The following is a 17,219-nucleotide window of genomic DNA, read 5'->3' as shown; positions in this document are numbered from 1 at the left end:
AAAAATTGCTTGATTGGGAGATTGATAATGACTGAATTTTCAAAAGACCTTTTGTTTTGAACTAATCAACTTTGTAAAGAAAATTGGGGTACTGAACTCGCCCCCACCTAGAAATTTGATGTTTTTAAATGACACTTGTATTATCGTAATAAAAACAAAGTACTTGAATAAGGAAGTGTAGTACTACGTTGGTGACAGAGGTCAGAACTGTGATTGTGCAAGAAACATCACACAGGTCCTGTGTTTTTAGAGACCAAATAGTACTAAAGACAAAAACAAAGTACGTCTCAACTTCAATCTAGCACTAAATAATTTACAAGATTAATTCAATTTGGTCTCTGCACTAAATAAGAAATAAATTAAATCGAATTAAATGCAAGCCTGATCCTGTGTTATACAAAAATTTAGGATTTCTTTTTCCCTTTTGACCCTTTTGTTTTTTTTATGTTCAAGTGGGAAAAAGCAGGGCACATTAACTGGTTTTTCATACAAACGACCAATTTATGAAAGAGAAAGCCAAGCAGTGAACAGTGTTGTCTTCTCCGGTGAGTACTTTCCATGCAATGGCTTGATCATACGACACATGCCGCCCCATCGTCGACATGCAGATTCCAGCTGGCAGATATGCAAAACCCTGAAAACAGAATACACATACAGACCAAAAGTTAAGTCATTTTCGAAATGGAAGTATAGATTTTGTGATGAAAATTTTGTTATGATCAGACATCACCTGCTCCATTAACTTGGCAAAGTCTGTGCACAATGCCTTACGTCCAGACTCATCAAATATTTTATCCAATGTGATGTCTTGTAAGGCCACTAGAGTTGTTTCCAACATGTCAAGGCCTGCTTGATTTGCAAATATGAACACTGGTAATGACTGCAAGATCAAATGGAGAAGAATCATATTAATCTCACTTTACTAGAATTAAAGGATCAGTCACACTTTGAAATGAAATGCATAGGAAGCACATTGTTTACCTTCAGTGAACAGCATAGAATAGCATCCTGATGATGCCACAGATGTTTCAGCATCATGTCACCAACAAGAGAATCTGATCTCAGTAAATCGGACCTTAAATAGTAACTGTTTTGCATAAACATAGGGAAAAACACGTATTAGAGATTTCCTCTTGAAAATAAATATGAACTGTATAACATGCTTGTACTATTAATACTTGCCTATAGCTTTGGCAGATCCAGTGAGCCAGCGTAACAGCCTCTGGAGAACCAGGAGAAAGTTTTGCTCCAGCAGCTGGGTTTATACCTGACGGAGATATAGCCATGGCAACCCTCTGCACCGAGGAAATCACGCTGCGGACATATTGTCGTGCCATGACTGCAACATTATCTTGCAAACTGCTGTCAAAAGGGAACTGGAAGGCAATAGTCAACACTGATCGAGTGTTCTGACTTGATGATGCATCTGCACCAGCAGTTGTTGCAGGGCCCACTTCAAAACCTGAAGTCAAATCCAAGGTCCGATTTGTAGCAACTATATCCTTTTTGTCACCCTGCGACACAAGATGTAGTTATGTTACAGAAGTGATACACATGGAAAACAGCAACAGTAACAAGCACACAGTAGATTTTCAGCAATAGTGTTTGGATACAAAATAGAAAGTGATATCTTGTAATATGCACTTTTAAGTTATTACATGTGCTTACAGGAGTTTGAGTGAGATTTAAGACTTGAAAAAGTGAGTGTAGTAGAGACACTATTACAAGCAAAATACACATAAAACTCAACTGGTTTCGAATCTAATGGAATAATGCGGAAGCCAGAAGGAACTAAAGGAGCATCGTCAGGGAACATTTCATCAATTGGAGCAAATACGAGCTCAGAACAAGCCCCCACAGCATTCTCATCAATTCCACTACATATCTGCAAAAGAAAACAGAAAATGCACCTTAGAATCTACCTGTATTAATTATATCATCCACGCATAGATAATTTAACTGCACAGAAAAGAAACATAAATGAAATGGATGCTAAGAATGCAGGCAGACACATAATTACAAAGGCAAAGATTTCAAGAAACACTTTAAAACTAAAATGGAGCTTTAATGTGAAAATCTTAATCTAGTAGAGATTTTTTTGTGCTATTCATAGAAGTTTTGCAAGATATGCTAACTATCATTGCATCTCTAATACGAAATAGCATTTTTGCACCAAAGATGACAGATTGACTATTTATCTTTCACAGCTTGTGCAAAAATAAATAAATAAATAAATAGATAAATCCAGATATACGGATAATGTTCACCACGTTAATGAAGGTCGAGGCATCACCTGTAAGAGATGAATATCCCTTGAAACAAAAGCATCTTCTTGAGCAAGAGAGTGGCCTTCAAGCCTAATAACTTCAAGCATCTGTAGTAAAAACAAACATATCAGGGAGGCTGCTTGCGAGTATAAATGTCCAAAAAAACGAAACTAAAATTCTTTTTGTGTGAAACAAATCACCCAAAGCAAATATGCAACCGCAGTACACTTTATAAGGGAATACAAACCTACCTCTTCATGTTCAATTGTATGACCAAGAGGCATTATTATTTGACTGCCAGTGAATCGTGTAGGCCTCATCCCTGGATAGGCATAGGTTCCAGCTTTCAGTGATGCAGCAGAATAAGCATCAACATTGAAATCAGCCCACTCTGAGCGGTGCTCCCTCAAAAAACGAACCAAAACTGCAGGGGGGACATTCTGCACATAATTTTCAACCATAACTTGTCACATAACATTAACAGTGGTAAATAATAACCATCTATAGTTTTAAATTAAAGAATCATCCATCCCTTTATCAAGTTCCATATTCATCAAAGCATTGAGGTATCTTTCAGCCAAAATTGTTTAGGGGGATCAAATTTATCAATGGCCAATTTCACTCGTTTAACAATAGGCAAAAATGCTAGTTACAAAAAAGAAAGGACCAGTCTATTAAGCAGCTACAAAGGTATTTCAGTGATCTGTCCACATTCAATTCAACGAAAACTAGCACTTAAAAAATATCATGACATTGGGTTCTCAAGACTCACTTGAAGCAACATTGAAGCTTTTGCACAGAGAATTCCCCCGAGGAATGTAAGGGAACTTGCTGGATTAGAAGTTCCACTCAAATTCTTGGTTGAATTAATTGCAATAATTACATCCTCGGCACCGTCACAGTTCAATACAGACCATCCATCATCATTGAATCCATTTACAGCATCATTAAAGCCTCTGCAAGTCAAATGCATTAATTTTCCACAGAAAACTCAATGAATCAAAGATATGCCACAAAAAACAGTATTCTAGAACTGCAGCATGAATTAGGCTTCAACAAGACATTATTTCATGTGGCTACCTGCTCAATCTCTGGCTGAAAGTTCGTAGAACAGCAGGCTGCCTTCCCAACCCATAAACCACTTCACCACTTGTTTCCTGAGCTATTTGCCTGATATAGCGAAGTGCCTATCACAAAAGCCATCGAATTAACACCTATCTTTTAAGAAAGGAACAGAACATGGGAAACACATGAAGTGAGCACAGGTCTAGAAAAATACTTTATTTGTGGAACTGCAAATTAAGAATGAAAAGACAGAAGGGGGAGATGTTCATATCTAATTATAACATTTGAGTGTCAGCATCTGGAAACTTATCGGCAATTTCTAGAGGAAGAATCAGCTAGACGGTCTGACACAGTTGGGTCAGGCACTCATTACTAAAACAGTTAATGGCATAGTACTCAATAAGCTCAAGATTGTGGTTATGCTTTCAGATAGTTCACAATAACACCACTGGTCCAGACAAATTGAGAAGTAAATTCCTATACTACGCATTAACAACAATAAACTTACCGCAATTGTCATTTTCTGAGCCACCACCTTAGATGATTCATAAAGTGGCCGTAACACTTCTGGGACACTCCATGCCTAAGACAACAATAACCAATTTAATGTGGATAACAAAAGAAAATGAAATGCATTAGCTCAGTGTTTAGAAGCAAAACCTCTAGATTTAGGTGGTCTACAATGTGAATGATTGATCCTCCACCCTCGCATGGTCGAATCAAGTAGCCACTAGGGAGTGTTTCAGCCCTTACAAACTGAGCAGCAGCAGCTGGATTAGGGCCCGAGCCAGAACCAGACAGGGACCTTTCACAAACCTTCAAAAGGGGGATAAGATAAGGAGGCACATAAGTCCAAAGCAATATTAAATTTTCTACGTTCAAAGAAGAGTTTAAAGAAAACACTATGCAACAGTGTTACATATAAATTCTACAAATCCATATAATGCATCAAACACAAAACATACTCACCACAAGACTGCCGTTTTCCAAACTTGTGGTATATCTCAGAGTCCAGAAATCCCGGGCAGGAGCCAGTGTTGTTGGGGCATATGTCTGTAGCAATTTTGAAGTATAATCACAGAAATTAAAAAACAAAAAAGTACAGAGAAATCTTAAATTTGAGGCTCACCTGTGTGTAGACAAGTTCAATGGTTCCTCCACTTCCGGCGGGAAACATAGTAAAAACTTCTAGGCTCCGACATTCCCGGAACCAAGATGGACGATCTTTAAGGATCTCTGCAATCTATTGAAAATTGGCCATTCGAAATTCAAATCCCAATCAGCTAGCAGGTATTGACTGGCCTACCAAGAAATGACCAAAAATCCAAACCATATATTAACATGTTGAAATTACCTTAGTAGGTTCTAAACTAACAAGACCACAGGCTCGAGCTGCCACTCCACTGCAACTTTGTGAAATGGCAAAGATCCCAACCGAATCCGGACCAGGCTGGCAAAAAGAACTTTTTTAGATGCAGAGGTAATTGCAGAGTTTAGTAAACTCAAACCAGCATGGTATCACAATATATATCCTACAGATGCCAAAGGTCACTAATTTATTAACTAATTTATGCAAGGAATAGAAAAATAAACCTTCATCCCAGGCATCTGGACCCAATCTACAGCAGTTCCCGTAGCCTTTGAAAGGAACTCTGTCAAGGTCTCCTCTGCAATTGATAGGAGTCTGCAAGGATCACAATAGATAAACCAATTGAGTAAAGCTTCATCACACAAGAGCATAAACTTCACTTCATGGAGCTCAAATTACCCAGCAGGGTTATTAGCATCTCTCATGGTTTGTTGAGGAGTGGTAACCACCGAATCACAACTAGCATCAGTAGTTGCTGCTGATGTCTGCAGGGATAGGAATAGCATGAATAACAGCTAAAACAAGTAGTACTTACAGTAAAGCAACAACAGCCCCTGGCATCAAATCAAGACCAGCATGCAAGAAAACCAAAAACAGATCGGTTCTTCTCCCAACTTCTCCACATTTAAGTACACTCTTTTCACAAAATTTTCTGCTCAAGACCCCAAAAGGTGAAGAATTGACAATCATAAAGAAGACACACTTACAGTATGTAACTGCTGCCTCATATACCCATTCTCACACACCAGCTGTGACACCTGCTTCTGCAACCGATCATTCTCCTCCATCAACAACTTGTTCATTGCAGTTAGTTTGCGGTTCACAGTCTGAAGCCGAGAAGCCTCTTTTCTCTGCTTCTCCCTACACCTGCACGCCATCCAAACCCACATCTAAGACCCACTCTCAAAACTAAGAAGAGATGGCTTAAAGAAGAGTTAATTTGGCATACCTTCGGTTCTGGAACCAAACCTTGATTTGCTTAGGCTCGATGTTGGAGAGAATGGGGCACTCTCTGATCAATTGTTGTCTCCTAAGAGAACTAGGCTTAGGGCACTCCGCATAGACCCTTTCAAGAGCCTCGACCTGCTCAGCAGTGTACCTCACATACTTGCCAGCATCAAGGTGCTTGTCAATGCTCCCACTGCTGCTACTCTCCCTGTGTTGAGCCACGGCCATAGCCATGTTTCCTTCTTCCCACACCACACACTCACTCTCAACAATAAGGAGAAAATGAAAATGAAAGGTAGAGGGTGGTTGATGTTGGTACTAGTAAAGGCGGTAACTTGACATAAGAAAACTCAAACCGGGGTAACGTTAAAGGGGAAAGAAACGAATAGAGACAACGAAAGCGTGTGTAATTTTGTGCAACCACCGTAATTGTTCCTTCCACTCTCTCAAGTTCCGCTACCGTGGAACCAGCTCAGACAATAAAAAATAAAAGCGAAGAGAGAGAGACAGAGAGAGAGAAAGAAAGAAACTCTCTTTCATTGAAATTGCAGCGAATGGCTCCAAATTGTTAACAGGAAAAACTCGTTTCTTTTACCAGCTAAGATAGAACCAAACCCACACACCCCACTCACTGTCCCCTCTCTTTCTTTTTTTTTCACTTGCAACTCGAAACCGAAAGGTTTAATTTTGAAGGAACCCCACTTGTCGTGAGTTAAGCTCAAAATGCGGGGTTTTATTGTTTCGTTGAAAGGTGAGAAGAATCCGGAAGAAAGGAGGGGAAAAATAGAAGGGGGTTTGAAAAGAAAGAGAAAGAGTGAAGGGAGCTTGAGGTAGAAGGAAGGAATAGGTGTAGAAATAGATAGGAAGGGTTAAAGTGTGAAGGGTAAAGAAACCCTAAGAAGCATAAACATGTTGGTGTTGGTGTTGGAGAAGGGAGAGTGAGTGAAGGAATAAAGTGAGTAAGAAGAGAGAAGAGAGAGTTTGGGGTCTGAGGAGAGAACAGAAGAGCACGAAGATCGAGAAACATGGGAGGGTATGTTCCTGTTTTTTTTTTTTATAATTTTCGGCGCATTTACGTGGTTGTCCCTGTTGGTGTTGTTGCTTTGATTTGACAGGTAGGACCCACACTGCAGTGAGTCCTCACCAACTCTTTTCTCAGTGTCAATTCCGGACCGGAGTTCAATATCCATGGGACATGGATTCGGATTGGGATTGGGATTGGATCCCTAACCTATTACTACACAATTTTTTATTTAATTTTTCACATTTTTCTTCTTCTTTAGTTTAGGTATTTCTAATAAATTTATAACTTCTTTTTAACTCTACCTTTTTTAGAAACCTGTAATAACAAAAAAATATATATAAATTTAAAACAAAAAATTAAGATTATCTCTTATTCAAATTTCCTACCAGTTTTAATAAAAATATTATTTTAATATAACTCCTAACAAATTGAATTCTATTCAATTTTAAGAAAGTTTAGCTTATAAAACATGTATTAAAATAGTATTTTATTAATAAAAAGTTCACTTAAATATACAGTGTTTGACTGATATTTTGAATATGCTACCATTTTTTCCTTCTACTTCCTCTGTTTATTTATAATTGTTGTGTTTTTTAATGAAATTATGTTAATTTTTAAAATTATAAGATAACAATCTTTTCAATTCTATCTTTATTTAGGTTTCTATTTGTGATGAAAATTATTTAAATATTGAATGCTGAAAGAAAATTAAAGAGTGTAATAAATAACTTATTTAAAAATGTAATAAAGGAATAAAGGAATTAATGTTTTTCTTGATTTAAGTGATAGCATATTAAAAAGGAGAGAATATCTTTCCTTTCTTGACTTTGTGTTTGGAAGTACTAAATTAGGAAAGATGAAACTAATGATACTAATGAATTAAAAGGTTTTTATTATTTGGATGAATTGACAAATAAGAAAATAATATAATGTGTATTAATATGATTTAATGATATCATTTTCTTTCTTGAGAAATATGAATTTAGGCAGAAATTGTTATAGTGTTTATTTATATTTTAAAATTCAAATAAAAATATTATAACTCGTAATTAAAGAGTGAAAAGTTGATTTATGGGAATATTTTCTTTTTTTATTTTACAATTTTTATTGTTTTTTCTATAAAATTTTACCTCCAATCCTTTTTATTGGTAACCATTTAAATAATATTTTTTTTATTTTAAATCTATTCAATTATTATCAATGATAAAAAAAGGTTTTTTTTTATATTTTTATCAAACTATTATCAGTTATACAAAAAATGTGTAGTTTGTATTCTACTATTAATAATAGCAGACTATGTATTTAGATATATGTTTATCGATTATTTCTATTAATTCCGACCAATATACATGAAAAATTATTTGTGCGTGTCTCGCATAAATGGTTCAATTTGACTTCTCAATTCATTCGAATAAGTCAACAGAAAACTAAAAAACAAAGAATAAAATAAGAAAGTATCTCTATAAGTTAACATTTTACCCCTTAATTAATTTTTGATGATCTTTAACTGGATTATAATAACTTATTTAATTTTTAAAATCTAAGATAAATATTATAATAATTTACGTCATAATTAATATTTCTCAAGAAAGAATATAATTTTGGTAGATCATATTAATACAATTTTCATTATTTTCTTATATGTCTCTCATTCAAATAATGAAAGCATTTTAAATAACATTTTTTCTATTTCGATTTATACTCACTTTGTTTTTTTCTTTCCAAATTTACTTTTCACTTAAACAAAGTTTACATTTTATATTTTAACAACAATACGTGAGATAGAGAAATTATGTATATATCATATTTATAGTATTGTTTTATTTCGTATTTTGTATGATCAATATAGTTTCACAATTTAAAAATCGATGATGATAACAATACAATACATTTTCATCTTTTAATTTATCAAAATATCTTTTAAAAATAAAATTTAAAAATTCTAAAACCGAAAATACTTCAAATATAATTATTAATCAAGAAATACTATTTTTTGTTAACTTTAAAGACATAAAAAGTTACATATAAATTATATGATTCTTACTATGAATTTGATAATAAAAAAAATCAGATTGACTCATATAAAGTGCTAAAATTGTCTTTACATACAACCTCACATGAATCTTTTGGTGAATAATTTATATATTTTTTTTAGTATACCCGTTTAACTCACATAATATTTTTATTTTATTTTTAAAATCTAAAATAAACATTACATCAATTTGTAACCAGCTTCATATTTATCAAAGAAGAAGATGATAATTAAATTATAATTATTAATATTTTAAAATTTATATCAATCAAAGATTAGATGAAATTATAATATATAAATTAATACACACTTCACATTATATAATTTTTATTTTAAAATTAAACTAAACTTAATTTTTTTTATAACAATAATGTTAAAACATATTTAGTCATATTATCAAACGATCCACTAATATTTAATCATATATACTTGATATGCTACACTGTTATTATTAAAAACTTATTTTTATCTTTAATTTTTAAATTAAATTGTATTTTATTTTGTGTTTTAACAAATCCCATGGTATGTAAAATATTATGGAACTTATATTATCAACATTAAATTTAAGTTTAATAAAAGAAATCACGTGTAATTCATTAAAAATAATATTAGAAACTAATTTTAATTTATACATTTAAACTATAATAATGAATATTTTTTCGATATAATTTTTACGGGTTAAAGTATTGGTAATTGTCTAGAAGTCAGATATTTTTATTTTATTTTCTGCTTTTATAATTATTCTATTAGCAGTGAAAACAATATTTTTTCTTATCTTTTGTTGTTTTCGTACGGTCATTAAAAAACATGTTAACTTTATAATACCAATAAAATCATGAAAAAAGAAAGAGAAATTTCTCTCTAATGAAATGAACTCTCAGCCTCTATCGATTTTAAAGTAAAGGAAAAAAGATAAGGACAAAGGAGAATTTGAAATGTTAATTAAAGGACAAAAATATGTATATTTATACCTAAATTTAAAATTAATTGTTATTTGCATTTTTCTGTCATCCTTTTCATAACTTTAATATTATTTTTAAACATAAATATTTTCTTAAGAAATAAAAATTCTATATTTGAAAATAATTACATTGCCAAGAAATCAAAATTACTTAAGAAATAAAATTTGTAGACGTATTTTCTTTAAGTAACTTAAAAAAAAATACGATTTACATATTTAATCGTCCGTCGTCTTTATTATTATGTTTGCAAACTCTTAGAAAATTAAACATTTGTGAATATAAAATTTATAGTAAATTGTATTTTATACTTTGAAAAACAATGTATATCAAAATAAATTAGATATTACACCAGACACACTTAATTTCCGAGGGTAAAGATGTGCATTTATCATTTTTTCATTTTAATGTTAAATTGTTTTTAGTCAAATACATAAAATTCTTAAAAGGTACTCCATTTTGTACCAAATATCTAATTATTTATGAATGACATAATTCTAAATAACATATTATTATATAGTTAAATTTTAAAATAAATTAAATAATTGCATTAACTTTTTAACAATCTATTGTTTTCTTTATTGACTGATTCACTATCTTCTAAAGATTTTATGTATAAAATAATGTGTATCAGTTGGGACCAGACGATAAATGAAGGACTCAGTATATGGTTAGAGTCGACCGATTAAGCCTCAAAGAAGGTTAATATGACCAAACAATGATTAAACATTAGATAATATGTTCTTAATTATGACCCAAAACCTTAATAGGCCTTATAATAATCATATGAATAGTCACAAGTTTCGATAAAAAAAAGTATGTCATCATTACACATTAATTGCACCGAGCATCGAATACCGAGATCTCACTTGAGCGTCAGAGTGTTTTTCGTAGATATCATCCGAATTGGGAGCTTGTGAGGGAAAGGAGGAGACGTTTAGTGAAGGGGAGAGATACAAGCAGACCAACCAATCGAGAAGGAAGGTAATCGTTCTCTCATACTCAACCCATTCAAGAACAATTGACACCCACTGTGGAGTCGAGAGAATTCGAAGGAAGAGAAGATTAAATGGTATCAACTAGGAACATGGCAAACGAGAGGAAGTCAGAAGCTAAACAGATGACATTATTAATGTCTTTGCAGAGGGAGATGACTGAGATGAGGAAGAAGAATGAAGAGGAGATACTAGCTCTCTAAAGAGAGAATGAAGAAGAAGTTGTCTGAGGGGGGTCCATCTACCGAATCGATACACTTCTCGATAGGTTATCAAACACAGAGTAGACCTCTAACTCCTCGGCACTTGAGGTCGAACGAGGCCATTGTTTGAACGGGGTGGGGGTCTTGGTCCAATACAAAGGAATTTGGACTGACCAGTTTCATAAAAGAAGAACTCCATACCCTCGGGCTCGATAAAAATCTTAAAAAAATTTCTTTTGAAATTTTTGTATGAAATGGTATAAGGGGCGAAAAGGACGTTACCCGACCAACTAATGAGTGATAGCCAACTCATAGGGTCGGTCGGGTGAGACGTGCAATAGTGAAGAAAAGTTGAAGGGGATGGAGAAAGACAGAACATATCACACACAAGCTGAAAGGCCTAAAGAGAGACTCATGTATTAGGATGAAGCTGGGAAGGGGCTACGTTGAGCGCCCAAAAACACCAATGGTGAAATCATTGAAAGGAAAGGTTATATGAAAATCATAAAAGAAGAAAGAGTAGGCAAAGAAAAAAGGGGTCTTGGAGGAGCCCAACCGATATAAATGGTATCGGCCGGGTGACATGAGCCAATGACTAGAATACCATCGGGGGCATTAGGTTTCAAAAGGCTAAACTTATCTACAAAAGAGGGAATAAAAGCATAATCTCTAACCAAAGAAGTATAGCCGACTACTTTAGAATCAACTCAGCGGGCGGGACTACTCCTCGGTAGGGTCTAATCAGTTGATAGCTGCATCCGGATCGTTACCCCTAACTGAGTCGGGTATGGGAGAAACCACCTCATGAGTCATGGGGACAAGGCTTGAAGTGCCTCGACTGACAAAGTCTCGGTCAAGGACAAGCCAGAAGAAGAGGGAGATGAAGTAGAAGTGGAAGAGCTAGAAGAAGACATAACTAACCTTTCAGAATAAATGGAAAACACCTCACCAGGATGATAAGATTTCAGAAGTGAAAGCAAACAAGCAACTAACGAGGCAGGGGGGACCACTGTTTATAGTCTTCGAGGAGAGAGGAATAGTGAATGTCCCTTTGATTTCAACCGTTAAATCTTCCTTGATCCAACGGTCCCCATCGATTGGTGCCAAAAAAAACTTAAGCAATGATTACGAACATCACGTCAAGCATCCAACACCGCCAACATCCCATCCTACCTCGGAAAGCGCAACCATCACAAATAGACTCTTCGGGTTCAAACCCCTCGAGCTTGGCGAACAAGTGTATCGGTCGGGGGCGGACGACAGATGGAGGTCTTAGCATTCGGTTAGAGCTGACCGACATTACTAGATTAATTAAGCCTAACAGAAGGTTAAGAGGACCAAATAATGATTAAGCATTAGGTAATACACTCTTAATTATGATTCAAACCCTAATCTGGCCCAATAACAAAAGGCCCATGATAATCATATAAACAGTCACAAGTTTTGATAAAAAGGTGCGTCATCATCATGCATTAATTGCACCGAGCACCGAATACCGAGATCTCACTTGAGCGTCAGAGTGCCTTTTGCAGATACCATCCAAACTGAGAGCTTGCAAAGGAAAGGAGGATACTGAAAGGAGGAGGCGTTCAGTGAAGGGGAAAGATACAAGTAGACCGACGACCGAGTAGGAAGGTAATCATTCTCTCAGTCTCAACCCATTCAAGAACACAATGAATTCATTTTTAAAACTTCCCAAAATATATACTAAAAGAATAATATATATCAAGTAGTATACAGATTATTTATATGATATTTCAAAAAAATTAAGTTTTGAAAATACATATAAAGATTAAAAATAAAAGGATTATTATGAATGAAATCATTGGTTAACTTTATTTATTATTATTTATTTCTTAATATTTATTTTTTATTTTTTAAATAAAAGCTTCCATGTTAGGTATCACTTATGCAACTTAAGATCTCAGCTAGGCTGACACCTCAAGTTACAACAATCATTTACCATCACATGAAAAAAATATTATTGAACAAAAGAAAAAAAAATACAAAAATACGGGGGGACTAGTCCAAAACCCATATGTTAACAAAAACGATACATAGGTAGACTATACCTATTCATAAAGAATTTTAAGAATAAACAAGGTGAAAGCCTATTATACCAAAGAAAAGGCTCTCTATGAAAAAATCATAAATTAGCCAACTTATCAGCACACGCATTTCCTTCACGAAAAATATGAGTAATCGTAAACTTAATTTTCCCACAGTAATTAAGACCAACATTTCTTAATATTTGTTGTTATAACGATTATTATCAAACTAACATCACTACATATAATATAAATGTGAATTAAAATATAACATGTAATTCAATATATAAATAAATATCAACTTTATCATTTATTAAATAAGAGAACCGGATAAATAGTACAATAAATTATACCTTATTGTTAAATTAAGATTATTAAGTTTCCTCCATTATCTCATATAACATTCGTCATATTTAATTTCTTTTGAAACACTTGCGTGAAGTATATTATATAAGATATTATCATTTAATCTATTAAAAACAATATTCATCATTTGACCTTAATCCACTATACCATGGTGGTTGATTGAATTTACTTTAAAAGTTTAATGCAATAACATTATTTAGTTTGTCATAATCTGATATTTTAATATATATAATTTAAATTATTAATTAAATCAATCACCAGTTTATGCATTTAATGTTGTGATCACTATTAGCTATAACATTATTTTAGAAATATACATAATATACAACATTATGTATTTTATTAACTATAACCTTATTTTAGAAATATACATAATATACAACATTATGTATTTTATTAACCATAACCCATCTAATCTTGTATATTAATTTTACATGTTTTAATTCAACTATTTTACACGCACACAAAAAGAAACTCATCACAATTCTAACATTCACATGTATGTTGTTTAAGCAATAGTACCTCACTTGAGTTCGTTAAAAATGAAAATTCATCGATCAAGTTGTGAACTCATTTCTTAGGCGACAACCCATCACTTAAGTAAACCTAGTTGCTTAAGTGATACCAACTTTAGGAAGAGATAATTGATGCGACATCTCTCTCCTTCTAGCATTTACTTGTCGCTTAAGCGACCAAAAATTATTATTTTGATATTATTTAACTCTAACTTTGATTCATAGCTTGAGCGGGAACAATTTTGCTTAAACGACCATGTGACACTTAAGTAATGCAAATCATGGTTACCACCTTAAGTCAAACATGCATAAATTATAACACAAAAACAATAAAAAAAAACCTATCTCATATCAAATCTTCATTAATTTTTCTAACAAGTCTAAAAATGCACAATAAACCTATTTTAAACTTTAATTTGCATACATCTCAAGACAATTGTGCCTACTCCAAACTCATACTTTAACCAAGTTTAACACCATAGAAATAAATGTATTTATATTATAACTTCCCATATTTCAATCTCATGTGATATTACATCAATCTCTCTTTATATACCATACATCTCCAACATATTTGAACTAAAATAATTTAATATGTATTATAAGAAAATTGTATGTAAGAAGATGGAAAAAGAAAAAAAAGATTATTCTCTTGTATGTATTTACATCACTTTTTCATGTATAAAAAATATATATAAGTGTAGGAAACTTTATTTCTTCAAATTACAATCTAATTAGGTAGGATCCACTAATTATGAGATCTTATCACTATTAAATTAATTGCATATAATTGGATATAATATCGTACAATATTATATATAATAATTACGTATAATTTGATAATTATTATTCCCTTAATATGTATAAATTATTAGTTCGTGAAAGTAACTTGTCTTAAAAAAATATATATCAGAATTTTTACTTGTTTGTGGTCTCTTTTAGTAATGTAATATGATTGTGAAAAAAAAAATGAAGACTAGCCAAGAATCTAAAAAAGAAAGTAGAGTGTTTAAAAGTTTAGAAAAAAAAATTAAAATTAACGAATAATAAATTGTTTTAAATTTATTTATAAAAATGTTCAAAAGATATTTTCATTCTTTATTTACTTTCAAAATCATATTTTTTAACCTAATTAAACTCCATCTTACATTTATATAAAAAAATGTTAATTTAAATTGTGTTTTTATAACTAATTATAGTTAGATTTGTTATGAATTGAAAAGCTTGTTTAAATATATTTTTTTACAAAATGTTAGTGTATAGCTTATGACTTTTTATAGTTATTCCTGTTTAACTACTTTCTTTAATAGGAAAAAAATGGTTTGGAGGATTAAGTCACACACCACATATTTGTCAAAAACTAACTGGAAAAAAAACTCGCTGATAAGATAACTTCCTTATGCTAGTTTATTAAATCATAAATTGTTTTATAAAATTATACGTTGAAGTAACTGTAAATATAAACCGCGAATATGTGCATATTTATATGATATTTTTCATATAGTTTTTACGGTTAAATATACACTTTTATGATTTTTTAACTTTTGTTTTTTACAACTAGTTCATTTTTAAAAAATTGTATTTGTAAATGAATCATTCAAATTTCAAGATTTTAGTTTCAATTATTATATTGTTAATACTATATAGTATCTTAAAATATTTGCAACCAAATTTAAAATTAAGTAAAAATAATATATACTTAAGTTGATGCAATGTTTTTGTAACATTAATTATTAAAATTGATTCAAAATAAATAGTTAAACATTGTAATCTTAAAAATAGAAAATAAAATAAGACTATCATTATCAATTTCTTTAAGTATAATATTGAATTAGTAAATAATAAAGAATTAAATTAAACACATAAATGACCTGTCCTGTTTTTTTATAAAAAAAAATACAAAGAAAACTTTAATAAATATTTTTAAAAACAAAAAAAATAGTAGTTAACATTTAAATGTTGTTTCAAATAGTATCTGAAAAAACTATTAAAAAACTTTTGTTGCTAAATATCATTAATATGAATATGCAATTTTTTCCACTAATAGAAATAAAACACAAAGTAGCTGAAAGTATTGTGAAATGTAACCCTAAGGAATACATATGTGGGTAATTACAAAAACCAAAAATTAACTATGTTAAAAACTTCATTATCAACTCACAATAATAACATTTAACAGTAATTGTGTGCATGAATAATCGCATTTAGCTAAGATATATTAATAATATTAAAATTTTATATTATTTAATTATATACTATCCTGTTTATTAAAATTATTTTTTATTAATATCTGTTTAAAATTTACTGTATATAAAGTGATTTCTATTTTTTTTTAATTTGGCAGTGGTGTACAAAACCAGAAATAATGTTAATTTTTTTAAGTACTATATATTTTTTGGTAATAGATTAAATTTATTTTTAATGCTTTAAATTAACTTAGTCAAGGTATTCATTACTATTGAATAATTTGTAATTACATTCTTAGTCCAATTCAAGCCATTACAATTTACTCCCTAGTTTTTTTTACTGTTGGATTTTAAAATATCTATTTAAATGTCCTTTTAAATATTGATAATATTAAATATCATTTTCCAGTACTTACTTTTATCTAATATTTAATTATATATATATATATATATATATTATGGTGTACAATAAAATGAAAAAAATTATAATTATTTTATCAGGACAAAAACTTTGTTATATGTTTTCCTACAAATGAATCTTGAACCAAGCATAAAAAAATGGAGTACCATCATCTAGTCATAGTTTTATTTAATCACAGTTTTTTTAATTAAGATAAGTGATTTTAGATTATATCGGTTCTTATTAATTAAGATATGTGATTCCAGATTAAAGAGGGAAGGAATGTATTTTCTAAGAAATATATTTATAGATAGATTCAAAAAACATTTTTTTATTTTAAATTTTTATTTTTCTAAACCTTTAAATCTTTTATACTTTCTAATTAAGATTCAAAATTGATCATTGACCTTTTTATAATTAGATTCAATATTTAAGTAGGGATTGAATAGTAAATTAAGATAGTTTAATCAAATTTTAATTTAGATAAGTTCTATTTTTCTATAATTATTACCATTTTATAAAGTTTTCAGGAGTTGTATATATTTTTTTTCAATTGAGAAGTGTATACTGTGATAATATGAAACTAGATGTTATTTCTTAAACATAAGTTTTTCATACTTAATGTACCAATACACAATATTTATACATTATTCCAAATATATGACATCAAGTTCATACAAGCTTTCATCATTCACACACAACACATATCATTCACAAACAATGGATATAAACCACTAATACATTATTTAAGATTTATCAAATCAATTACACATATATCTCAATTTCAAATACCTTCCATCATTACACCAATCCATATCATTTAGAAATTGCATGCAACTCAA

At 31.1% G+C, this 17,219-nt stretch overlaps 1 protein-coding gene across 1 annotated transcript; it reads right to left on the bottom strand.

Annotated features, from left to right (window-relative positions):
- Window positions 1–264: 264 nt before the first annotated feature.
- REV (Homeobox-leucine zipper family protein / lipid-binding START domain-containing protein) lies at window positions 265–6,731 on the bottom strand. Its single transcript, XM_068630332.1, has 18 exons — window positions 5,651–6,731; window positions 5,409–5,568; window positions 5,101–5,186; window positions 4,926–5,016; window positions 4,687–4,782; window positions 4,462–4,575; window positions 4,302–4,385; window positions 3,993–4,148; window positions 3,841–3,915; window positions 3,348–3,454; window positions 3,040–3,223; window positions 2,519–2,707; window positions 2,294–2,374; window positions 1,751–1,885; window positions 1,183–1,514; window positions 982–1,087; window positions 731–880; window positions 265–634 (listed from the first exon to the last, which is right to left on the bottom strand). The coding sequence occupies exons 1-18, from the start codon at window positions 5,881–5,883 to the stop codon at window positions 485–487; spliced, it is 2,529 nt and encodes an 842-aa protein (XP_068486433.1). The 5' UTR covers window positions 5,884–6,731; the 3' UTR covers window positions 265–484.
- Window positions 6,732–17,219: the final 10,488 nt, after the last annotated feature.

The sequence above is a fragment of the Phaseolus vulgaris genome, chromosome 11 (assembly GCF_051622355.1).
Source record: "Phaseolus vulgaris cultivar YP4 chromosome 11, ASM5162235v1, whole genome shotgun sequence".
Classification (NCBI taxonomy): Eukaryota; Viridiplantae; Streptophyta; class Magnoliopsida; order Fabales; family Fabaceae; genus Phaseolus; species Phaseolus vulgaris.
The sequence above is the reverse complement of the archived record's forward strand: the minus strand, read 5'-3'. Positions and strand labels throughout refer to the sequence as shown.

What these genes read in the sequence shown, in the direction of transcription:
- REV (XM_068630332.1), bottom strand. Translation starts at nt 5,883, where the DNA reads ATGGCTATGGCCGTGGCTCAACACAGGGAGAGTAGCAGCAGTGGGAGC. An exon ending in TTGAACTTGTCTACACACAG is followed by an intron (nt 4,386 to 4,461) that starts GTGAGCCTCAAA and finishes AAATTGCTACAG; the next exon opens with ACATATGCCCCAACAACACT. An exon ending in TTCAGCCAGAGATTGAGCAG is followed by an intron (nt 3,224 to 3,347) that starts GTAGCCACATGA and finishes TTTGACTTGCAG; the next exon opens with AGGCTTTAATGATGCTGTAA.